At 49.0% G+C, this 25,046-nt stretch overlaps 1 protein-coding gene across 3 annotated transcripts in view; it reads right to left on the reverse strand.

Moving 5' to 3' along the window:
• Nucleotides 1-2,542: 2,542 nt before the first annotated feature.
• Nucleotides 2,543-25,046, reverse strand: part of EDAR (ectodysplasin A receptor) — a 90,806-nt gene continuing 68,302 nt past the window's right edge. For all 3 annotated transcript variants that reach the window (XM_082744250.1, XM_082744251.1, XM_082744249.1), the window contains 8 exons: nucleotides 23,605-23,690; nucleotides 17,544-17,630; nucleotides 15,932-16,057; nucleotides 15,742-15,816; nucleotides 15,370-15,442; nucleotides 12,718-12,874; nucleotides 11,430-11,490; nucleotides 2,543-5,223 (listed from right to left, as the gene is read on the reverse strand). In XM_082744250.1, coding sequence (XP_082600376.1) covers nucleotides 4,901-5,223; nucleotides 11,430-11,490; nucleotides 12,718-12,874; nucleotides 15,370-15,442; nucleotides 15,742-15,816; nucleotides 15,932-16,057; nucleotides 17,544-17,630; nucleotides 23,605-23,690 — 988 coding nt within the window. In that variant the 3' untranslated portion in view covers nucleotides 2,543-4,900. The remainder of the gene's footprint in view (nucleotides 5,224-11,429; nucleotides 11,491-12,717; nucleotides 12,875-15,369; nucleotides 15,443-15,741; nucleotides 15,817-15,931; nucleotides 16,058-17,543; nucleotides 17,631-23,604; nucleotides 23,691-25,046) is intronic.

Below are 25,046 nucleotides of genomic sequence, written 5' to 3' on the forward strand. Positions count from 1 at the left end.
CCAAGATCACGACCTAAGCTGAAACTAAGAGTCAGACACCCAAATGACTATGCTACTCAGGCACCGTCCAGCTTTGCTGTTATTTTTGAAGATTGCTTTGGCTGTTTGGAATGTTTTGTGGTTCCACACAAATTTTAGGATTGTTTGTTCTAGCTCTGTGAAAAATGCTGGTGCTATTTTGATAGAGATATCAAAATATTTGTTTGGGGTAGTATAGATATTTTAACAATGTTTCTTCTTCCAATGCATGAGCATGGAATGTTTTTCCATTTTTTTTTTTGTCATCTTCAACATATTTCACAAGCATTCTATAGTTTTCAGAGTACAGTTCTTTTCCTTCTTTGGTTATTCCTAGGTATCTTACAGTTTTTGGTGCAGTTGTAAATGGGATTGATTCCTGGATTTCTCTTTCTGTTGCCTTGTTATTGACATATAGAAATAGAATAGATTTCTGTATATTGATCTTGGATCTTACCACCTTTAAAAAAATTGTTATTTACTTAAGTCATCTCTACACCAAGTGTAGGGCTCAAACTCCTGACCCTGTGATCAAGTCCCATGCCCTTCCAACTGAGCCAGCCAGGTGCCCCTGTCTCGTGGGACTTTACTGATCTTGAGTATCAGTTCTAGCAGCTTTTTGGTGAAATCTTTCACGTTTTCTATCTGGAGTATCATGTCATCTGCAAATAGTTAAAGTTTGACTTCTTCCTTGCTGATTTGGATGCCTTTTATTCCTTTTTGTAGTCTGATTGCTGAGGCTAGGACTTCCAATACTATGTAAAATAAAAGTGGTGATAGTGGACATCCCTGTCTTGTTCCTGACCATGGTGGAAAAGCTCTCAGTCTTCCCCATTAGCATGATATTAGCTGTTGGTTTTTCATATATTTACTATAGGTTGAGTACCTAGGAATAAATTTAACAAAAGAAGTGAAAGACTTGTATATTGAAAAATACAAGATATTAGTGAAAGAAATTGAAGGAGACTCAAATAAGTGTAAAGATATTCTTTACTCAGAGATTAGAAGAATTAATATTATTAAAATTGTCATACTACCTAAAGCAATGTACAGATTCAATGCAATCCCTATCAGTATTACAATGATATTTTTCAGAGAAATAGAACAAAAAGTCTAAACTTTGTATGGAACCACAAAAGACCTTGAATGCCCAAAGAACTGTACAAGCGTACTGTATGATCTCACTTTACCTGGACTCTAAAAAAGCACCCAACCCAACAAGCTCATAAACACAGAGAACAGATCGGTGGTTCTGAGAATTGAGGGTGGGAGTGGGAGGAATGGATGAGTTAACTGTTTTTTGTCTCTTTGTTTTTTTAATTTAAATAAACTGAAGGGAAATTAAAAAAAAAAAATCCAACCATTGGCAGAACCAATGGTTCCTCAAAAACATTTACTCTTGATTTGAATTTCATAATGTAGGCTAAAGTCCATCAACCCTATGTCTTGGGACGATGTGACCTCACATGCACTTCATAGAAGTGATTAAGCTTGAGATGGAGAAATGATTCCAGATTACCTGGGTGGCCCCATGTGATCACAAGGGAAAGGAGAGGGAAGCAGGAGGGTGACTGGGAAGGATATGTGACAAAGGAAGCAGAGGTTGGAGAGACAGGATTGCTGGCCTGGAAGATGGAAAGGAACCATGAGCCAACAAATATGGACAGAGGCTAGAAGTTAGAACAGGCAACATTTTCTTCTATAGCCTCCACAAGGAACGCAACTCCATTCAACCTTTGACTTGAGGACTTCTGACCTCCAGAACTGTAAGACCATAAATTCTGTTGCTTTAAACCACTAAGTTTGTGGTTTAAAAACAGTCCTATGACTGTTACTGCAGTCATAGGAAACAAACATACCTGTGGGTATTTGCATTGTCTGGCCTAATATTTTACCTTTTGTGATTTGACTTTGTTCTTCATAGAGTTAGGGTTATGACTTGCTTTGGCCAAAAGAATGAGCTAGAAGGGATGATGTGCCAGTTCTGGGTATAAGCCTGACGAAACTTGGTATGTCTGCGCACTATTGCTCTTCTTTCATTGTCGTCATGGAGGCAGGCCTAACCTAAATGACCGTCTGAGGCCTAGGATGGGGGAGACAGAACAGAGCAACCGCGCGGTGAGAGTATCCCAACAGACAGTGGCCCCCACTGAGCCATATCCAACTGAGACCACCTTATATCAGCTGAGATCCTTATCGACCTCTGAACTATAGTGATAAATTGTCACTTTAAGCCACTGAATTCTGGGCATTTTAGCATTACACAGCAGGAGCTAAGTGATACAGTGATGGCAACTTGGAAAGCAATGCTCCAGGAGTTTATTTACACAATCTCATTGTAATGTTTGCTTCTGTCGAACACATGACCTAGACCATAAAAAATGTAGGCAATTCATTTAGGCTGGTCACAATCCTACAGTCTCATCATACACGGGCAATAACCAGGACCAGAGAAATCAAAGGCTTCTCCACTCACCCACCTCCTCCTTCCATCCACCCCCGGAAAGAACTCACTTTGTAGCAATCTGTTGATCTCCTTTTTATTAGTTTATTGAAATTGTAAAATATAATAAGTTATATATACAAAATTAGAGAAAACTATTGAAAATTAAGACTTCACTGGCTAGACCCATAGCTCTTAGCCTCGGGTGTTCCCTAAATGTTTTTCAGGATAGCAAAACCATGCCTGTCCCCATACAGAATGGCAAGGTGAAGTTCCTGGCTCTGGTCAGTGATAATCACTGTGGTCTCATTGATTTGAATTTCATAACGTAGGCTAAAGTCCATCAAAATAGACTTTTCTTGGATTTGTTTCCAAATAAGTGAATGACAAAGGAATGTTTAACTCTGTAAGGACGAGCTCCCTAAAAATGGCAAGTTTAGAGTCACCAAAACGTGGTGTGATGCTGGCTGGACATCTGGCCCCATGAAATGAGGCCAAGCTCCGGGCCTGGGAACAGCACCCCCTGCTCCTTCACTGAGAATGTTGTTCTTGGGAAACTGCAGGCTGTCTCCCTGGAATGGTACGCTCATCACATGTGACATTTGCTGCCTGATTCAGGGGGAGCCTCTCATCATCATCATCACAAAGCATGAGAAAAGGGTGCCATAGAATTTCAAAGAGGAATTAAAAGGATAATTAAGTTTTGCCATGGACTATTTAGCTTGCAAGGATATACCAGATAGGTTCTGAAAAACAGCAGCAAACAGACACAGCAAATGATGATATTAAATACTCAGGACCTAATTATGATCCTATCACAGTATGTTCTACATTCATTGGTGGGAAATTGCTTGTTGGCTCTGAACATATGACTGATTTCCTCCCCCCAAAGCATTTGCTCAGTCATGCGACTTGTAATTTTAAAAACATCGCTTTGTAAGCCAGAGACTGGTTTTAATTTAGTAATAACCCATAGATCTGTCATTAGGAAGCTCAGCATGAACTCTAAATTAACCCCCTGGTATGATTAGTACACTGGCTCCCACGCTCTTGGCAACAGCATGTGTGGTAAGAGAATCTTCCAAGAACAATGCCAGTTTATTTATCTGTAAACATATGTCAAACAACTATAGGTTACTCTGAGTTCTTCTGCTTCTAGTCTCATCTTACTTGATGACTCCCGGTATTCACTTGGATGTACACCTTGAAGGCCTGGGATTTCCTACAGCCCTTTCCCTGTTGCCCACCTGCACCTTACTTCCCCTGATTGCAGAGCCACAGGCTAACCTCTCCTTATCAGAAGAGACACTGAAGCCTGGGAGGGAGAAGAAAATGGTCCAAGTTGACACAACTAGAACCAGGTCCCTGATTCCAAGCCCAGGCCGTACCTGTGCTGTGAGGCCCCACTTTCCTTGACTGGTTCAGAAGCTTTCATGCCTCAAGTCTCATCCACAAGTCTTGGATGCTCAGATTCTACAATTGTGCTTGGCTGAACTCTTAGAAAGTCACCATTTCTCTTTATACATACAGCAGACCACTCCTTTCTGTTTGAAGCTAAAACAGGCTGACACATCATGGATAATGTTCTTGAGCATTGCTTCCCACAAAGGGTCAAACCTGACTAGGATGAGAGTGGAAAGCAATTCATGTGTAATACAAAATCACCCGGTCCCAGGCCCGGGATGCATGCAGTAGAAACTGGCCACATATTGGACACAGGTCTACCTGACTGAGCAAACACACACCTTGTATATCAGTGACAGAAGGCAGACCACAGAGTGAACTCTTCCATCAGTGACTGGAAGGGCTGTAGGAATACGGATGGCCTCAAGAACAGGCAAAGTTATCCCAATGAAGCCATAGACAAGTACCGAACCTGACACACTAGATGGAGTGGGTGTCTGCCTTTTGTAGATATGTCACCAGTCTTTCAAGCTGCTTTCCTCATGAGGCTGCCCTCCTTCATCATGCTTGGGGAGTCATCTCCTCCCTCAGAACTTATCTCACGTTTTCTTAGCGTCCCCTTACCCAGACTCTTTGATGTCTTCTAGCAAGGTGGTTTGTAAACACATCTTCTATCTCTCCCTAGGTTGTAAACTCCTTAAAGACAGGAATAGATTCTTCACCTCTGTCATCCCCACATTGTTTGGTTCATCTGAGCACCCAGCAATGTCCCTTGAATGAGTTCATGAATAAATACTCATCATGCCTGGTGAGGTACAGGTGGGGAGCTGGGAACATCCCAGCTTTAATATTTTATCTTTGATTAGATTAGAAGATGGGCTTCATTTCCTCTTGTTCCTGGGAACAGCCTAGGGCAAAGCCTGTGACAGCAGAAAAAGCCTCAATTCTTAGCAGTCTGTTGGCAGCACTCACAACTCCAGAGCCCTTCTTGGATCCTTGGTGCCTCCCAGGGAGGACAGCCCACAGGCCGGTTCCTCAGGATGTCGTGGGTGGTTGGGAGGCCGGGGGTACAAGCCCGGCCCACTCGAGTATGTCCGCACATAAGGACTCCACAGCATCTAGCCGCTCGATCTGCACCAGTTTTGTGAGCAGCTCTGGGATGCTGTAGCCTGCTGTGCTGATGCGGTCAAAGAGCTGCATGCCATCTGTCATGCCCCCAATCTCATCCCTCTTCAGTCCAAAGCTCTCGGCCAGGTGGCGCCATGTTTTCACAATGGCCTTCTCGGAGTTGTACGTGGAGCTGAGCATTCGGCTTGTCTTTTCAAGGCAGTCAAATGGCAGCTCTGTGGGGCTGAGACCTGCAGAGACAAAGGGCCACCATCAGACATTGTGAATGGCAATTAACAGAAGTACAACACAATTAAAAATTATTTTAAAAACTTAAAAAAAATTTTTAAAATAAAACACAGATGCAGAAAACCACACAAAATAAGTGCATAGTTTGAGGTTAACTACACCCAGGACTTTGGCAGCCCCAAGAGAAGCCCAAGTATCCTAACCTCAGTAATAGCCCCCTCTCCTCCTAGGAAAATAGCCACCACAGTGTTAGAGTAATCCCCTCAATACCACTGTCAACAGTCACCAAAGTCTTGAGTATGGGCTACCTTTGGTTGGGTGACCCTGTTTCCTCTGGAGCTGTGCTGAGGAGGGAGTCAAAGGAACAGTATCACATTCCTTTATGGGGATAGCAATCACCTTTATGAAGGTACTTTCAAAGATAGCCTGAAGTTGGTGCTACCTGAGCCAAGTCACCACCATCTGATGGTTCTCAGCCTTCCCTGCACATTAGGCTTACCTGGGATATTGGTCGGGGGGAGTGATGTATTTTCACTTTTGGATGATGGAGTAAATACGTTTTTCCCTTTTCCACCTGGTAAGTACAGCTAAAAACCCTGAATGGTATGTACAAAGCAATCATAAAGAGACTCTATGGAGAAAAAAGACAGACTTGTGGGGGTCTTGGGAGTAGAGCAATGATGTGTGACATAGTGCTGAGTTCCTTGGTTTCCTTTTGCCTCATTATCACAGACGTAGAGCTGAAGAGTCCAGAAACCCAGAAATACCAATAACAATCAAAAATAACCCCAACAGAGGCCTGCTTTCTCAGCCAAAGCATTAGGAAAAGAGAAGCTCATCAAGAAGAAAACATTTATAGACGATACCCACTTGTTACAGCTGAACACCACAGAGAAAACTGTGGCCCAGTCCCTACTAAGGCCAGTAAAGGCTGTAAGGTCTGGAGGTCCACCTTCAGAAGGCTGTAACACTGTACCAGTTGTTAGGGAAGGCCAAGTTGAGAGCCTGCCCACTCCAGTGTCTTAGTGGAGACCACATAGAGAAACAGATTCCCACCCCACCCCCCTGCCAGGAACAAAAAGAAGCCCCTACTTGGGTGTCAATGAAGGGTGAATGGGAACCTAGACATCTACCGCCATAGAGATATCAGAAAAAACAAGCTATATCAGAAAGCTTAAATAAAATCCAGAGTCTCATAATGTGACATAAATTTTCTAGTTTCAATAGAAACCCACTCATCACATCAAGAACTAGGCAGATCTCAAATGTTCTTAATTTTATTTAAAAAAATATTTTCAAAAAGGGGTAAAGAATGTGAGGCAAGTCAGCCAAATCCTCTATTGTTGTTGATGGCTAGGAAGATCTCAAATGAACGAAAAAAGACAAATCCAGAGATAACAGAAGTATTAGAATTATCTGATACATATTTTGAAGAAGTCATGATAAAAATGTTTCAACAAATAATTACATGCATGCTTGAAAAAAATGAAAAAATGAAAGCCTCACAAAAGACAAAATATAAAGAAGAACCAAGTGGCAATGTTAGAACTGCAAAAAGACAATAATTGAGATCAAAAGCTGAGTAGATAAGCTCATTGGCAGAATATAGACAGAGGAAAGAATTAGTTAACTGGATAATAGAATTGAAATTATTTATCTGAACAACAGATATAAACTAAAAAACAGTGTCCCAAGGACCTGTGGGGCTGAAACAAAAGATCTCACATTTGTACCATGGAGACCTAGAAGAGGAGAGAGAGATAATATGGATGAAAAAGGAAATAATGGCTGAAAACTTCCCAAACTTGGAAAGTGACATAAACCTACAGATTCAAGAAGCTGAAAAAACTCCAAACAGGGGGCGCCTGGGTGGCTCAGTGGTTAAGCCGCTGCCTTCGGCTCAGGTCATGATCTCAGGGTCCTGGGATCGAGTCCCGCATCGGGCTCTCTGCTCGGCAGGGAGCCTGCTTCCTCCTCTCTCTCTGCCTGCCTCTCTACCTACTTGTGATTTCTCTCTGTCAAATAAATAAATAAAATCTTAAAAACAAAACAAAACAAAAACAAAAACAAAAAACTCCAAACAGGGTACACCCAAAGAAATTCACATCAAGACACATCATAAACTCTTGAAAGCTAAAGACAAAGAAGTCTTGAAGACAGAAGAAAAAAAAGAATCAACACCTTACCTACAGTAGAAAAGAATTAGAAGGTCAGTGGATTTCTCATCAAAAACCTGGAGACCAGAGGAACATGGCACAGTATTTTCAACTACCAAAAGGAAAGAACTGTCAACATAGTGTCCCATACCCAGTGAAAATAGCCTCCAGGAATGAAGGGGAAATCAAGGCAATCTCAGGATTAAGGGAAAACTAAGAATTTGTCACCAACGGAACTACCTTAAAAGAATGACTAAAAGAAGTTTCTCAACAGAAAGGAAAGCATGAAAGAAGGAAACTTGGAACATCAGAAAAGAGCATGGTAAGCAAAAATATTGGTAAACATAATAGCTTTCCTTTTCCTTTTAGGTTTTCTGAATTATGTTTGCTAGTTGAAACAACCGATGTGGTTCTGAATATATGTAGAGGAAATATTTAAGACAACTTTAAACAGGAAAGGACATAAAGGGAAGTTTTTTATATTTCATTCAAACTAGTAAAGGGATGGCCCCAATCATCCTAAAATAACTACAGAAAAGGCTATGTACTCAGAACTTATAAAATGCATCACTCAAAACAACACCAAAATGGATTTCTAAAATATGTTCAAGTGACCCAAAGGAAAGCAGGAAAAAGAAAATAGAGTAAATGAAAAACAGAAACAAAAAAGAGTAAACAAAAAATAAAGTAGCAATCTTAAATGATAAACTAGACCCACACAAATATGCCCAAGCTGATTTTTGACAAAGGCACAAAAGCAATTCAACAGACAAAATATAGTTTTTCCCAAAAAATGGTGCTGGAGCTACTGGACATCTACAGGCAAAAACAACAAATGAACAAACAGCAAAACAAAACAAAACAAAAACTCACCTCAGTCTAAGTCTCACATCTTTTTATAAAAATTAACTCCAACTGATCATGGACTCAAAGGCAAAGCAAAATGATAAAGCTTTTTAGAAAACAATCACAGGAAAATATCTATGTGATCTAGGACTAGGCAAAGAGATCTTAGCCTGGATACAAAAAACCCAATCTATAAAAAATACAATCTTATCAAAATTTCACCTTTCTGTGAAAGACCCTATTAAGAGAATGGAAAGACAACCTACAGAGTGGAGAAAATAACTGCAAATCACATATCCAATAAAGGCTACAGCAACCCCCCTCAATCCATTTGGAAAATGGGCAAAAGACAGAGTGAAACATTTTACTGAAGAGGACATACAGAGGGCAATGACCTCATGAAAAGATGCTGCATTAGGGAAATGTAAATTCAGACCACCATGAGATAAGAAAACACAACTATCTGAGTGACTAAAATAAAAAACAGCACCACTACCGAATGCTGGCAAGAAAGTAAAGAAACAGGATGACTCACACATTGCTGGTGGGGATGCACACAGTACAGGCACTTCAGAAAACCATTTGGAGGGTTTTTTTTTTTTTAAAGATTTATTTATTTCTTTGAGATAGAGAGAGACAGAGAGAGCATGAGTGGGAGGGGCAGAAAGAGAGAAAATCACAGGCAGACTCTGTGCTGTGCCAAGCTTGGAACCCAAGGCTGGACTCGACCCTGAGATCACGACCTGAGTCAAAACCAAGAGTAGGACGCTCAACCGACCAGGCCACTCAGGCGCCCCAGCAGTTTTTTTTTTTTTTTTTTTTTTAAAGATTTTATTTATTTATTTGACAGAGAGAGAGATCACAAGTAGGCAGAGAGGCAGGCAGAGAGAGAGAGGAGGAAGCAGGCTCCCTGCTGAGCAGAGAGCCCGATGCGGGACTCGATCCCAGGACCCTGAGATCATGACCTGAGCCGAAGGCAGCGGCTTAACCACTGAGCCACTCAGGCGCCCGCCCCAGCAGTTTTTAAAAACATAAAACATACAACTATCATACAATCCAACAACTGTACTCCTGGCATTTATCCAGTGAAACGATGACTTATGTTCACATAAAAATCTATTCATGGCTCTTTATAGTGACTTTATTCATAATAGCCCCAAACCAGCAACAACCAAGATGTTCTTAAATGGATGAATGCTTTGACGAGTTGTGATTCGTCCATGATGTGGGCAGGCACTAGGGGTATGAGGAAAAATCCACAACACACAACAATCTGCATGAGTCTCCTGGGAATTAGGTGGAGGAAAAGGGCCTTTGGCAAGAGGCTATATGGTGCCTGAGTCCACTTAATGTTCACAAAATGACAAATCTGTAGAAATGAACAGATTAGCGGTAGTCTGTGGCTAAGGAGAGGTCGGGGAGTGGGGGAAAGAGTGAGGCTAAAAAGGGTATCCAGAGGGATCCTTGTGGTGAAAGAAATGGGCTCTGCCTTTGGGTATCAATGTCAATGTTCTGATTGTGACTTTCAGAGATGGTTCAGGTGGGTGGTCTCATTGGGGAACACTGTGGAAAGGGTCCACGAGAACTCTCTGTATAGTGTCCTACCACCACATGTGAATCTGCTGTGATCTCAGAATTACAAGTTTAATTAAAAACAAACAAAAGAGGGGTGCCTGGGTGGCTCAGTGGGTTAAGCCTCTGCCTTCAGCTCAGGTCATGATCCCAGGGTCCTGGGATCGAGCCCCGCATCAGGCTTTCTGCTCTGCAGGGAGCCTGCTTCCTCCTCTCTCTGCCTGCCTCTCTGCCTACTTGTGATCTCTGTCTGTCAAATAAATAAATAAAATCTTTAAAAAAACAAACAAACAAACAAACAAACAAAAGAAATGGATGCCGGAGACTCACCCCAGCCAAATTAGATCAGGATCTTGGGGCATTTGGGGGCTGGGCTGGGCAGAGGGCAGATAGTGGAAAACTCTGGGTGAATGTCTGGATGAATATACTATTTCCCCAAGACTGGGCACTGGTCTAAGGTTTTCTGCCTTGGTGATGTGAGGGTGCCTAAGGGTTGATAAGCATACCACACACCCCAGGCTGAGAGAGGGTGGTCAGGCACATGGGGCTCACACACTTCATCCTCCCAGTCTCACTGGAAAGTCTCCTCTTTTCTGTGGGGTTCCCGAAATTAATTTGAAAACCACTGTCCCAGGGGTGGGTGCTAAAAGCCAAGACATCTTTTGGAACAGAGAAGAACTTTCCAGGGTGATGGAATGCAAACCTCAGACCATCCATCATAGGGCAGCCATGCCAGGCTTATCAGACATGGGGATTGTTCATTTGGAGAGATGCTGTGTTTCAACAGGCAGGCAAGTTGAGGTCTTGGCCCCTGGAAGTTACTTCTGGCTAACGGAGCACTCAGCCAGCAAAGCTTCCCTGGGTTTGGTGTGCTGGGCTCCACTTCTGCGGAGAAATGAGAGGCCCCCTGGCTCCACTCCTCCTGCCTGGGCCAGACCCAGAAGTCCAAGGAGGGATGCCTGTGAGACCAGGATCAAGGGGCCTGGTGAGGCTGGGGAGCATTCCCTCACCTCAGCGATAAGGGGTTTTGGGAAGACAAAGGTAATTTAGAGCTTAGATTTGGAAGAAATGGGAACTGTGGATTCTGATTTTAGGTTGAAATGCTTATATTTCTAGTCCTGCTGCCCAGACACAACATGTAGTTGTTGTGAAACAGCCTGATTCTGCTGGCTCGGGAAGCATCTTTGAGGAGGGAAGCAGGTACCCAAGGAAAAGGCCTGCTAATGACTGGGTAAGTGACTGAAAAGACCAGTGCAGGGCAGCGTCTGACGGACACTGGAGGACGCCGGCTCCTTCCACTACTGTTCTCTCCTGACTCCATGGTCTGTTCCCCAGGGATGCTGTGTCCCAGGGCTGGCTGGGTGTCATCTCCTGGTCCTGAGAGGAAAAGGGGCTTGGGGAGTGCCACGGAAAAGGCCTTAAATAGTTTGATGCCAAATTCCATGTCCCTCCACACGTGACATGGGTTTGCCAGCCACTGGAATGAGGAACGTGACATTTTGGGATGGGTGGCCTTTCTGGTCCCCATGGGACCTTGGGACTCCTGCCAGAGCCACCTCCTCCACGCTGACGGTTGGGACAAGATTCTTGGGAGATCTGGCATACAGATCCCCAAACAGCATGTCCATGCTTACCTTCAACAACTCCACACACATTGGCGTACACATCCAATATCTTTTTCCTTCGACTCTGAATCTATGGGAAAAGTTAAGGGAATGTTAATTTTCAGAATAAGAGAAAGTGGAAGCCCACAAAAATGCCCGTTCTCCAGTGCAGTGCTGGCAGCTGCTCTCCCGACTGAGTCAGAAATGCTGACTGGCGCCCTCACATGACCGTCTCATCAGGAAATTCAAGCATCTTCCGTGTTCACAGAGGTGGAGCTGCTCTGTAGAGTGCCCTGGACGTTCAGGCTCACAGGACACCTGGCATCAGTCTGTGTGGGAGGGTGAGTGGTGGGGACCCCAGCTGGCCAGTGGGGGCCTGAGACGCCATGGCTGTGTCTGCAGCCATCCACAGATTCTTCTCCCAGAGCCCACGGCTCCGGATAAGGACATGAGGCCAAGCTGGATCGGCACAGGAGGGGTCCTGGCTGAAAGTTCCCATGCCCCACAGGAGCTGGTACCTCTCAGAACAACTCCATAGACCTCCAGGGTCCCTGCAAGTGATGGCTGTCATGACAGATGTCCCCGGACTGAGAGCAGCACAGTGTGGAATCCCTGTCCAGACCAGCTTCCCAGGTGGGGACATGTTCACCACTAACAACATTACCTAGGCACACACTGACCTATGCTTAGATCAGGCTGCCAGTGAACCACGTGCTACACACTCAGGCAGCCTGGGCAGCGCTGTGCCCTCTGCCCGTGCACCCTGCCATAGCTCCTTCTCGGTGCCCTGCTTTGGGCGACAAGCTCTTTGGACCATTTCACATGCAAAATGCATATTATGTATGCATGAGTGTGTACACTCAGCAGTGTCTGTGTATGTGTGAGTGCGTACACTCTGGGTGTGTGTATGTGTGTGTGAGTGTGAATACTCTGGGTGTGTGTGTGTATGTGTACACTCGGTGTGAATGTGTGTACACTCTGTGGGTGTATATGTATGTGTGAGTGTGCACACTGGGTATATGTGTGTATGTGAGAGTGTGTGTGTGAGTGTTTTGTGGTTTTCTTTGGTCTGCTTAGACACATGCCCATACATTTACAAAGGTTTTTTTTGTCCTAGAGTATTCCAAGCAATTTTAACATTTCTCCCTTTGCTTACTAGCTTCCATTTTCTTCTATAAAGCTAGATGATACAAGGACAAGTTACCTATTTTTTTGCTTTCAGCCCCCCACCCTATCTAGGTTCCTGTGGCCGACCTGCCTCATGCCTCTGTCTCCCTGGGCGACAATGAGTGTGCAAGGAACAGCACTAGGGCCTCACCCCGGCTGACTTGGTGGCCGCCGACTTCTCCCGGGCCAGGTGGACCAGCGACAAGAGGCACAGCTCTGGGGAGCCCTGCTTGTCAGAGGCTGGCTCCTCGTCACTGTCTAGGCTCCGGCTCAGCAGCTGCTCATTCTCCGATGATGCGTCGTTCTCGCTGCGGGAACAGGAGGGTGCTTGTTAGCAGTGTCCCTGACACGTTCTCCCAGTGGGAAGACGATCGATTGGGGTGCAGGGACCAGCAGCTCCTGGGCACCGGTGAGAGAGACACGCCGTACCCGCTACTCCTCGTCCTCTGCTCTCCTCCCAACTAGTGACCTGGCTGCAGGGTGGCTGCGGGGTCCGCTACACGGCTGGGGTTTATCAGGGAGGGGGACAGCCTCCGCTTATCTGTCCCCCTGACCTGGCTCAGTTAAGCCTTCCTGAATAGGTCCCAGCTTCCTGTTTCAATGCAGGCCTGCTCCAAGTTCAGCCATGGGTCCAGAGGCAAACAGGTTTATGTGGCTGGCGCTGAATCTGGGCAAGTTCTCCAGAACAACCCAAAACAAAGCTGAATGAGCCTTCCTGGGGAGCCCCCCTGTTAACAGGGGGTGACCTGCTGAAACATGTGCACTGTGGGTGGGGTCACAGCAAGCTGCGACAGGGGCCTCAGGAGCTCCCCCAGGAAGCCAGGTGGGCCCATGTCCCACCATGGTCCACCGTCCACAGCCCTAGGCACATGTGGGTTGGAGCTGAAACACTCAAAAACATTCCAAATATCTGAAAAACAACATTCTTTTTTTTAAGGCATCCTGTTTGCTTCCTGTGGTCTGGCTGACAAATTACAAAGAATTCTTCTTTTCTAGCCACAGGGTTACGGTAACGACGCCCACAGTCAAATGCAACCCTAGAGGGGGATGCCGGTGAGGCCCAGTAAGTTCAGGGCTCTCTCGGAGCTGGCTGGCCTGCCGCTGTCCCCACCCGACAGCAGGCTAGGAACAAAAGCACAGTTGTCCCCAGAGACTACTGACAGCCCCAGGTCCTTCTGCTAAGGCCCGAGAGCAAACAGAGAGGACAGGATCTCTGTGCCTTGTCTTTTACAGAGTGACTGTCCTGTTTTCATTTTTATTTGATATTTACATATGCAACAAGTATTATTTTTCCAAACGTTCTTCCAAGTCCCCCTTTTCCCCAGTCCTTAGACGACACTTAAGACCTAGGGATACATCTCTGCCCTTTGGGTACTCTTCTCTCCTACTTTTGAGAATGAGCAAAAGCTGGAACCCAGAAGGGGAGAGGCTGCCACAACACGAGGCTGGGCAGACGGGAGGGTGGAGGAGAGCCTCGTCCCGGGGAGGCACACTGCAGAGCCATCCCCTGCAGTCTGGCCCAGCCTGGCCCAGCCTGGGGCTCGGAAACGGAGTTGGTGGGAACAGAAACACTCACAGGAAGTGACCCCACCTAAGGGATTGCCCAGGGGGATCCACACTTTCTTTTTTGTTTTCTTTTCTTTCCCAGCATGCCCAGATTTCATGATTTAAGTCTGCTTCCTGCCCTTGCGTCAGGGGTCTTGAGAGATGCTGGAGTTTTCTAAATGAGGTAACAACTTTGGAAGTGCTCAGTGAATGCCAAAGCTCTCCACGAACCCTGGATTCAGGACCCTTCCTACAAACGAAAGGCTTTGCAGGAGTCCACCCACCTCGGGAAGGTCCCAGGCCAGAGGCCAGGCCAGGAGACAGTGCTCCTCTGCTCTTTCTGTAATTAGTTTGGGGCTCCGCATGGCCTCTGGGCAAGAGGTGAGACAGGGGACCAACACCATGGGGTGGATTTATGGAACCTAAGCAGGACAGAGTCAAAATGACCATCTAAGGGGGCAAAGGAAAAGTTGACTTTCCTCTATCCTGGATATTAAAGCCAGCGCTGATTCTACATCCTAATGTGTGGTAAATATGGAAAAAATCTCACATGTCCCAGTTCTTCCTTAAGAGGCCTTACTTCACAAGTGTTAATGGTTGGTCTGGAGTGTGAACAATATGGGATGTGGGGCCAGACGGCCTGGACTGGTTCCCCAGCCCTGCTGCTCCTGGATGTGCTCAGAAACATGACAGCTTCTAAACTTCAGCTTCCCACAGATCAGGGTAATAAGAAGACCTTGCACGTGCGGCGCTCCCAGACTTAGCGTGGCACCCAGTGGGCAATCAGTCCCGGATGTCCATTAGCCATCATCATCACCAGCGCTGATCAGGGTTTAGGGACACCAGTTCTGGCTTTAGCACTAGTGACACCAGTGTTTTTGTTGGCCATGGTGGGCTGCTGGAGAAGAAGGGGGCACTCTCTAGCTTTGGGTCAGAAAATGGGTGTTGAAGAGGAAGGCCGGAGCAGGGGGTGGCAGGCAGCTGGCCCCGAAGCAAGGTGTTGACCAACTGCCCCTCACACTGCCTGGCCCCTGCTGCAGGTCAGAGGCGGCCCTGAGGCCTGGTTTTCTCCTGCCTTGCTGGTCCCAGGGCCCTGCTCCCTCTGGAGCCTCCAGGCCAGTGGCCGGGCTTCTTGGGATGCTCCCCATCTGGCATGCCTACTCCTCTTTCTGCCCAGGACCCCAGGAGGATCCCTGACCTGACCTGGGGGTGGAGGCTGACCCACCCCATGATGAGGGGCTGCTTTGGCTTGACTTACCTCTTGGCAGTCTTTACTGGAGCTGTCGTCAGCTTCTCAAATTCGTCCTTCTCGGAGAAAATCACCACACTGTCTGCAGGCAAATGAGAAGATTGGGGGGTGGGGGTGGGAACTGGAGTCAGCCCCTGGCTCTGAGCTCATCCTTCCCTGCTCCCCTTCACTTCCTCCTTAGCAGGCCTTCCCAGTGACTAAGCCACACCATCCCCAGGGCTAAGCGTGACGTGGGGGCCCCGACGCCTCTCCCTGTAGCCGTGTTCTAGGTGGCATGAGAGTGCCAGCAGCTGGGAGGCCAGGCTTCTCTGGGGGGGGAAGGGGGGCACACAACCTCCACCCTAGATGGACACCCGTGCTTTGGAGGTTCGGTTTGCAGACCTTGGGCCTCTTTCTTCTCCTCTTCCTTGCTCACTTGGGCTTCCACGCTCTTCACTGGGTGGCTGGTGCAGCAGGCTGGTTGGAGAAAGGGAAGGTGTGAGGAGTCTGGCTTGTGGACTGGGTAAGCTGGCAAAACCATCAGAGAGCAAGGGTGTGCGGGGAGGGAGTGGGGACATCGGGGACCAGTCACCTGGAGCAGAAGGCTTCGTCTTCATGATGTAGAACATGATGATGAGCACAATGGCTATGGCCATGATGAAGATGGTGGACATGGCAATAATCAGGGCGGTGGCCAGGTGTCCTTGTCCTGAGAGCTCTGCTGGAGGCAGGGAGAGAGGGCAACACAGAGCTCAGGACTCCCTACAGGCACCCCTGAGGCCCACAGAGTCCACCCTCCAAGAAGACTGCAGTGCCTAAGGCAGGGGACGCGTCTGGGAGACCCTCAGAATCCCAAATGCTTGCTCAGCCTCAGGTTTGCCTTGGCTACCGTTTCCGGAACCCTGGCTGGTCTTAACTGAGGCTGATGATGACGCATCTGGAACGCCGGGCTTCGGGTTTGCTCGGTTGTTCCTGAGGTGCTTACTCTTGGTGCTACTACTTTGGGAGCCCGGGGTGGGTTGGGATGTAGAGAGGAAGCAGCCCATGAGCACGTGTCCTGAAGACAGTTAGTCCCATCCAAGCAGAAGTCGCCTCTGAGGGCCAGAGATTCGAATCTTGGCTTGATGCTGTCCCATGTCTCATGCAATTTCAGCCTAAGTGTCAATAATCAGCCTCCCAGGGCAAAGGTGGGGCAGGCGCTGCCGCAGCTCTTCCCCTGTTCTGTCACCCCCACCACTGGGTGCCCTTCCCCAGGGGGCTCTCATCGGTTTCCCCCATAATCCCTGCTGTCAACACGTGCAATACCCTGACACTCATTCTCTGAAATAAACAGGATTCTGGTCCTCATGAGGCAGGACCCAGGTGACCCACCATTTCCACAGGGAAGGGACAAGATCTAAAGCACCTGGGACTCCCTGAAGGAGGCAGCGGCTGTTTTGTAAAGAGGTGCCAGGGCTCATAGGCCCGGCGCTGCTGGTTTCTGTGCCTGTCTTCCCGGGCTGGTGTGCCTGCAAGAATTCACTGTTTGGACCCCAGGAATGGATGCTATAAATGATTTAATATTTGCTGTGTTGTGTGCTGTTCCCTGCCCCCAACCAGGGGCCTGGTGGAAATAAGAGTCCTATATCCTGGCCAAGTCTTCTTGCTCTGATGCTCTGCGAATGTGCAGGAAGGCCAGGTTCGGGTGGGCGAACCTCACGGCGACCTGGGCCTTAAATAGGCTTAAATAATGGACGGCACTGAAACTGCCAGATGGTAGAAAGGAGTAGCGTGAGACAGCAGGAGGGACCAGCCTCAGGGGCCTCCTCCCTCCTCAAAGCCTTTCCATCCCTAAGGGATTGGAGAGCAAAATGTAGTTCTTGGTAACGAATGTGCAAGTGCTGGGCTCTGCAGGTTGATCTGAAAGCCAGCAACAGAATGGCTGCTGCCATCAGGCCCAGCCACAGCCAGGAAGCTCGTTCTTTGCCGCCCAGGCGCCCTTCCCCGGAGCGCCACCCCGCCCCTCTAGGTGTGCCTTTCTTGCCAGTGTGTTCTAAGGGGCCCAGGGCGCCCACGGAGAGACGGATTTCCGTCCTTGCAGAGATCTTGACCGACTTCCCACTCCTGGGGGCACCGAGGAGCCCCAGTGTTGTGGCAGGCTCCCACTTTGCGTTCATTTTAGCCCCTTATTTGCAGCTGGCTACCTGAAGAAGCACTATCCGTACCTTTGTGGGCATGCTGGAAAGGAGACAGGGTGCTGCTGCCGGAGGTGCTGGGGAAGTTGGCCGAGACTCCGGGGCTGGCGCCTGCACCTGCAAGGGAAACCCAGTCACTGCGTGTTCCCCAGGATGACCTGGACAGACCCCACCTTCGAGGATTGAAGCAAGGTGTGGCCGCAGATCCGGGAGATCTAGAATTCTAGATTACATGGGTGTTGCAGCGGGGTCGGCGGACAGGGAACGTGTTCATTTCTTAGCGTGTGTCATAATCTTTAATGAGCACTTTGACCTCCCAAGGGTTGTTCTTCAGGAAGAAGACACATAAGTAAATCTGCTAAGACTAAACAGTGGTGTCTCACCAACTTCACTTTTCTATGAATGAAAGTAAAATATATGCCATCTACAGAGATGAGAAGAGTCCGTATATATACAAAAGGGTAGGAGGAAAATAATACTTGAGAAATTTCTTCAGCTATGTAAAACAGGAGTGCATTTTTAATCCCCTTTCTAGTTATAAAAGTAATATGTGTCATCATTAAAACTCAGGAGAAAATAGGAATCACTGACAGCGTTACCACCTGAGATTACAATTTGGTATGTTTTCCTTTAGGATTTTCCTGTGATTAATTTTTGTAAAGACTTGTGACCAAACAGTTTAAGAGCAGAGGCGTCTCCTCTTTGCTGCTTCCGGAGCCCAGGGACCCAGCTCATCTGAAGGTCCTGGCCTTGGGTCCTTCACCGGGTCTCTCTTCCTGCGGGGCTGCCTCAGGTGTAGATGCTGGCGGGCACAGACCACTGCCCAGTGAACGGGGTGGTCTCTGCCTCCTGCAGGGCACCACGAGTTCTGTGGCTCCTGCTTCTTTCCTTCTTTCTCAGCTACTGGTCTCTGGGCTCACTTCTTAGCCCTCCCACCATAAGAGAGGCATGCTGAGGGGTGCAAGGGGTTTGGAAGCAGCAGGCCTGCCCGCGGGACAAGAGTGCTCACCAGCACGGGCAGCCCTTGAATGAACGCAGATTGCAGAGCTGACCTGCTCAGAACAGAGGCCGCCCATCCTAGCCCAGGCCCCCCACAAGCTCTCGGGCCCATGGCCACACCCCTTGTTCCTTTAGTGGCTGCCCTCTGAGGCCATGGGAAGCCGGACAATGGGACATGGGAGTGGGAGGATGTCTGAAGCAGGAACACTGCTGATGACAGTTGGAAGGGACTATTCTGCTTCCTCTACTGGGCCTTCCTGTGCCTGCGGTTCCCTGGGAGTGGCCTTGCTGGTGTCCAGAGCTTAGAGATGTTCCTTTGCCTTTCTGGAGGACAGATCAAAGCTTTCTCCTGCCCCCCAATCCCTAAAGTCATGACAGCTCTCAGTGCAGACCACGAGGCTCCCCTCCAGTGTGGGACAGGAGGTTTCAATGGCATCCAGTCAAGTGCTAGAAGCGACATGGGGCATGGCTTCAAGCAGAACCTGCTTTCCTTTTTAAAAGAAAACATGACACTGAAAACAAAGCTAATCTATCGGTTTGGTAAGGGACTGAAGGGAGCTTAAGCTATTCCTCAGGGGAAAAAAAATACCCATGGGCTCTCTTTGTGGATTTGTCATCTTTGTCTCTTCTTGTCCCTTTCTGCCAGGGCTTGCTGGCCAAGGCTGGGTGACAGGGGCTGGGCTTGGGGACACACATGTGCCCAGGCCTGTGGTCCAGGGAGGAACAATGAGAACAGCCGGGCTGCACGCAGACTTTGAGAGATGCCTTTGCGCCGGCTGGCAGGGCTGCTCCCATGGCAGCAAACACCGCATACAGGCCGGAGCACGTCCACAGGTGTACTAGACGTTCCCCTAATTGAGCTCCAGCCAGGGTCAACTGAACAGCCCTGGGCTGCAGGTGCTGGGTGGGGTGTGCGCGGCTGTTCCATGATCCCTGAGCCGACCAGGAGAACGTTCTGTTCTGAGCACATCCCAGAGGGAGGGGGAGGATGGGCGGGAAGACAGAGGTCTATCAATCTGGGCAGGTGCCTCCAGGACAGCATGCCACAGCCACCAGGTCCCTGCATGGCAAGTTCCCCCGCTCTAGTCTAATGAGTTTTTGGTGTCTGGACATTCCTCTCCCCCTGCACTCTGATATGTGCTGTGCTTTGGGTTCATTTGGTCTCCTTGGAACAGAGCATTAGATGGAAGTGTTCTTCAGTTGTTGTTTCCCTTGGGTGGTGCACTCCCGATCCATTTTTCCCTGCATAATGCTCCCACTGGAGCCTAGCTTTGAGCAAGCAGAGGGAAGACCCTTTAGGAGAGGAGTGAGGGAGGGGTGATGGAAACTGTGGTCCCGGAAAATCGGCATGGATTTCCACACCAGGCTACCTTAAAACCAAAGTCAGTGGGGCCTGACTCCACCCGGCTCACTGGTGTCCTCGGGCGAGCACTGACTTGGGACAGTCGGTGCAGGAGCTGGCGCCCCGGGCAGTGTTCATCCACCTTCCTCAAGAGGACTTTGAGAGCTATAAGCATGTGGCTTAACGCAGTAATGCTTGCATTCAGTGCGATGACAGGATTTACGGGGCCTTTGAGGTTTGTTAATCCACACAATTTATAAATATGTTGTACGTCTTAAAAACTGCTGGGATTCTCTGCAGGGGGCAAGCCGACTGGATTTTCAGGAGTGATTTATTGATTCTTAAGAGTCGTTGGCGAGGGTGTCCCCCGGCTGCTGCGGCGGCCTAGCGCCCCCCAGTGGCGGATCCTGGAACAATGGGCAGAGCTGTTGGAACCTGGCTGCTCCAAGTGAGATTTCACTGCAGTTTACTGGAAATACAGCCTGGGAATCCACCCCAGACCTGCTGTGTCAGGATCTTTTTTTTTTTTTTTTTTTTTTTTTTAACAGGACCCTGGTGACAGGTGTATGCACTCAAGTTAGAGAAACAGTGTGTTAGAAACAGCTGGCCGCTGGTCTTCGGGGACATGAAGGCTTCACATTTGAGTGGCATTGCTGTTGGGCATTGCACGATGGCATCTGCTTTCCTGAGCAGACTTTTCCAAAAGGTGAGTCCATCTTGGGCCTGGCACACGGCTTAGTGTCAAAATAAAAATTAAGAGGAGTGTTCATAAAAATGATGACGATGGGACAAGTGAACTGCCGTGCTGGTCCCTACAACACTCTGTGAGGGAGGGCTTCTGCCAGTGGGGTCCCAGGAGAGCAGATGGAGGACAGGATGTGTGGCCTGAGGGGGCCTGGGAGGCCTGGGCTGGAGCCATGCCCACCCACCGGGCTGGGGACCTGCCTCCTGCTCCCTAAGTGCCATGTGTGGCACTGTGGCAGCAGGTGACGTGCCATCCCAGGATGCGGAAACTGAGGCACAAAATTAAGTAACTTTCCCAAGAGCTACGACATCCAAATCTGAAGCACACCATCTCCTCCTTGCTATGACCCCAGGCCATTCCTGTGTCATCACAACACGGATCCCTTCCATGCCAGCTCTCTGGCATGAGTTCTCATGACTTCATTTCTCAGGAAAGAAAGAAAGCCAGACAGTGCTGTTTCACCAAGGGGATGTCGCTCTTCGACTTCACTGAAAAAATAACCGAAGGGCTTCTTCTCTTTCTTCCATCTGGTGCTGATTTGCCAGGACACACAGTGGTGTGATGGAAGTGGCTGCGGTCACTGCGGTGTGTGGAAGGAAGCCCTACGCTCTCCTGATGGGCAAGTCACAAGCAAGGGAGATGGGGAAGCCTTTCTCTCAAGGCTCTTCAGCACTCTGGGGGTGCCCCAGGCATCTGGGGGCCTTGCTGTTGGGCTCTGGTGGTTTAGAGAAGAGTCCTCCTTTACATGTGCTTTGTGGTATCAATACTCTAAGCATTTGGGGCATGGCTGTGTCAGCCCTATTGGTATTTTCTCAATGGTCCAGGAGAGGAAATAGACAGAGGGATTGTGGCTTGCAAGGTGTTTTAGAGTCCCCTGAGTACCAGGCTCTGGAGCAACTTCCAATAACTTCTGTTTCCATCAGGTATGACCACGGGTCCAAAGTTCGTAACCAATGGCCCCATGGCCTGACACTTTACAGAGCCATGTGCTGAACCTGCTCTTACTCCAAGATGGGAGAGCACTTGCCACACAGAGAAAGAGGGGAGCAGCCCTCCAGGAAGCAGCACCTGGCCAGCTGTCTGTGCTGAGGAGCTCCCGACCAGGGCATCCGGGGTTCCCCCTGCACAGGTGTCTTCTTGGGAGCTGCCTGTTGTCCCTGGCTGCTCCAGATGTAATACACGCAGCGCACGCTTTCCCCAGGTCTGTGCCAGCTTCTCTGACCACGGGTTTGCACAGTCCAGTACTCACTGACTCAACGTAGCTTCGTGCAGCAAGGGCCCAGGGACATCACATCAAAACCAGGGGAAGTGTCTCAGGTTGGAGGCCAAGGCGCTCTTGGCCACTGACTGCAGGCTCAAGAAGGACAGTGCCTGGTGGGGCTCGGGCAGCCAGCTGACGACATCAGGGTCTGATGCATGAGGTTTCCCTGAGTTCCTGGTTTTCCTGGGGTGATCTTGTCAGGGGCAGGCCTGGGAGTTTGAGTCCCAAGGTTTTCATGGAGGCTATAGTCACAACCAGATTTTCTGGTTCCATCTGCTGCTCCTGAGCAGGGGTTTGGGGTCAAAAGGTCCCTGGACTGAGGATGGGGCAGAGGGGTGCAGAGCCCAGAGCTGGAGAGGATAACCCTCATGTCCACACTTGAGGCCCTGACCCAGATGGGGCTCCGTGCACCAAGTCATCTGTCAAGACCTAGCCCGTTGCCTCTCCCCATATCCCACACGGACACACAGAGGTCTGGTTGGTTGCACCCTGACTCTAGGTTTCAGTGGTTTTGCTGGCCCCTTTCGGGGATGATTGCTACAAACCTGCTGTGAGGCCTTACTGGGAGCTGGTTTTCAGTTACGCAATTCAAGGGTGAAGTTAGGGCAGGGATGCACTCCTTGAAGTGTCCAGGGCTCAGGGGCTTAGCTCTCTCTCCATGTGATGGACCCCACTGTCAGATGGCGTGAGGAGGGAGGTGACCTTCCAGCTGGCCAGGTGGTTATGGAAGTCTCGCATAGGGACAAAACCCGCGTGTGAGCTGTGTTCCAGGTTCCACAGGCCGAGGGCCTTTTCAACATGGGTGGGCAGTGCCTGACATCTTGGTGAGGGCTCCATTCATCCCAGAACTATCTGGTATTGAATTGGTCAGGATTCCTTAGCAGGAGACCGTGGTGTGGCAGCTGACTTCAACACAGGATCTGCTGGCAGCCTGGAGCCCTTGGGCCTCCTCTAATCTGTGAATTAATGAGCATGTGGCTGGGTATAAAGCTCCACTTTAAAGACACACAAATCCATGACTGCTGGGGCGTCTGCTGAAGCAACCTAGGAAAGAGGGGGTGCACCCCTGACAGTGAGGGTGGGGCTGGAGGAGAGCAAGGAAGGGCTCCTGCGGCCAGGGACAGCTGTCCACCCACCCACCTCCATGGTGTCTCTCCAGATCACAGCTCCAAGCGGCCACACACTACATTCTCTGGAGCAGAACTCCCTTCCTCACAGAGACATGCAGTGAGGACTAACCAGAAGGAAAACAGGAAAGCATCAGCCCACAGCTGGCCTCAGAACTCGTGAGCCTCACTGCTCATGCGGGCTTCGTGGAATCTGGTTCATTCACTGTGACCACTCCTCACCTTTCCCTTGGCCTTACCTGCTTTGAAAATACATGTATGAGAACTTAGGATCATCTAGTGCTTTGCAGGACGTGGCAAAACACCTCAGCAACTGTGATCTCATTGGTTTTTCCAATAATTGCATGAGAGGGGGGTTCAGATTTTTGTGTCCCCGTGTCACAGATGAGAAAACTCTTTCCAGGTGGCAGGTGACTGACTGACCTAAGTCTCATGCTATAGCAAACCTCCCTTCAGGGACCTGCACCCAGCTGACCAGTCCACGGAGCATTCCTGGTCTTGCCCTCACTGTAGTTCATCTGTCCAGGTGCTGGGACTGGTTTTCTTCTCCCTCCCTGGGTAATGAGAGATACAGTGTAGAAGCAGTACAGTTCTGATGGCAGGATAAAAGCACTCACATTCCTTGGTGTTGGGGGGTGCCAAGAGGCAGGAGTAGCAGACCATGCCATAGATGTTCCTGGGTCTGTTTTCCAACATGTAGTAGCTGCAGGAAGGGGGAGACAAGACAAAGCAGACAGCTGAGCCTGGTGTCACTATAGGCAATCACTGACCACTTGGCATGCTCATGATTCAGGCATGATCCTAGCATCACCAAAGTCAGAAATGAGACATACACCTTGGGAATCAGGAGCCCTCAGAGCCAGCAGCCCATTTTTACCACTGAGTTTCCTCAGGAGTTTTTGGTATGACTTGAAATGGAACATTCTTTTTCCAATATTGGGCCACGTTGGGCCTTTCCGTCTCCTCTCCTGTTTGGCTCTTTTCACTGATGGATTTGCTCAGAGTGTGAGTGATCATCCTGTCCCCACCATTGGTCACTGGGGTATCTGCCAGTAGACCCCAATTAGCTCTCTGGGTGTCCCAGACAGCGAACCAGAACCCCCTGTAGGAGGAGGACGCTCAATCCAGCAAGTGCCCATCTCATAGCCTTTAGCCTGGTGGGATTACTGGTGAATGCATCTCTGAGCCCCTCAGACACGGGCACTTTCCAGAACTCCTGCAGGCCTGCTGAGTTTGGACAGAGGGGGTCCGCAGTGGACAGAAGGACAGCAGCAGCATCTAGAGAGGTCAGCACAGAAGGCCTTCGGAGTGGCCTGGCTTACAACCAGGTCATGACTGACATTCCTTTGATTGAGGGCAAGCGCTCACACCGGGGCTGGAGTGTGAAGGAAGGAAGGAAAGGAAGGAAGAGGACAAATCATTCCCAGTAAGACAGGAAGTCCTTTCCCCCCATTGACACTGGGAAACTTGAAAGATGTGGCATCAGTGTGGCAGCTGCAGTGACCGTGCTCACCCTCAGGATGCCCTCCCTGCCGGGCTCTGCACCCTGGGTCAGAGCTCCCTATGGGACCTGCGACCCTGTCGACCCAGCCATCCTCGCTTCTGGCGCTCACAGCTCTGGCTCCTTTCCACCCTCAGACTTTGGCACTTCTCTTGGCACGTGCCTGCTTTCCATAAACACACATTCGGCGATGATCATGGAGCCATTTATCACATCATGAGAGGTCGATTAAGTAACATGAGCTGGTGCCAAAGTTTTCCCTCATTACAATTCAAGAGATGAAAAATCCCTCTGCACTACTGGATTTTTCCATGGTTGGTTTTTAATCTCTTTTATACTAGCCGTGCACACTCAGGCCCCCGCTGATGGCGGGGGAGGTGTCAGCGTGACAGGGGTGCGGGACGGGGGGCTGTCTTTGGACTCCAGCCGCCATAAGCTGGACCATTACCAATAGCATTATGATCATAATTGCCTGCCCTTCCTCAGGGCCTTTTATCCTCAGATCCCTGTGTATCTCGTAAACATTAATTAACCAATCTCAAAACACCCCTCAGAGAA

The sequence above is a fragment of the Mustela nivalis genome (genome assembly GCF_964662115.1).
Source record: "Mustela nivalis genome assembly, chromosome: 8".
In the NCBI taxonomy this organism is placed as follows: Eukaryota; Metazoa; Chordata; class Mammalia; order Carnivora; family Mustelidae; genus Mustela; species Mustela nivalis.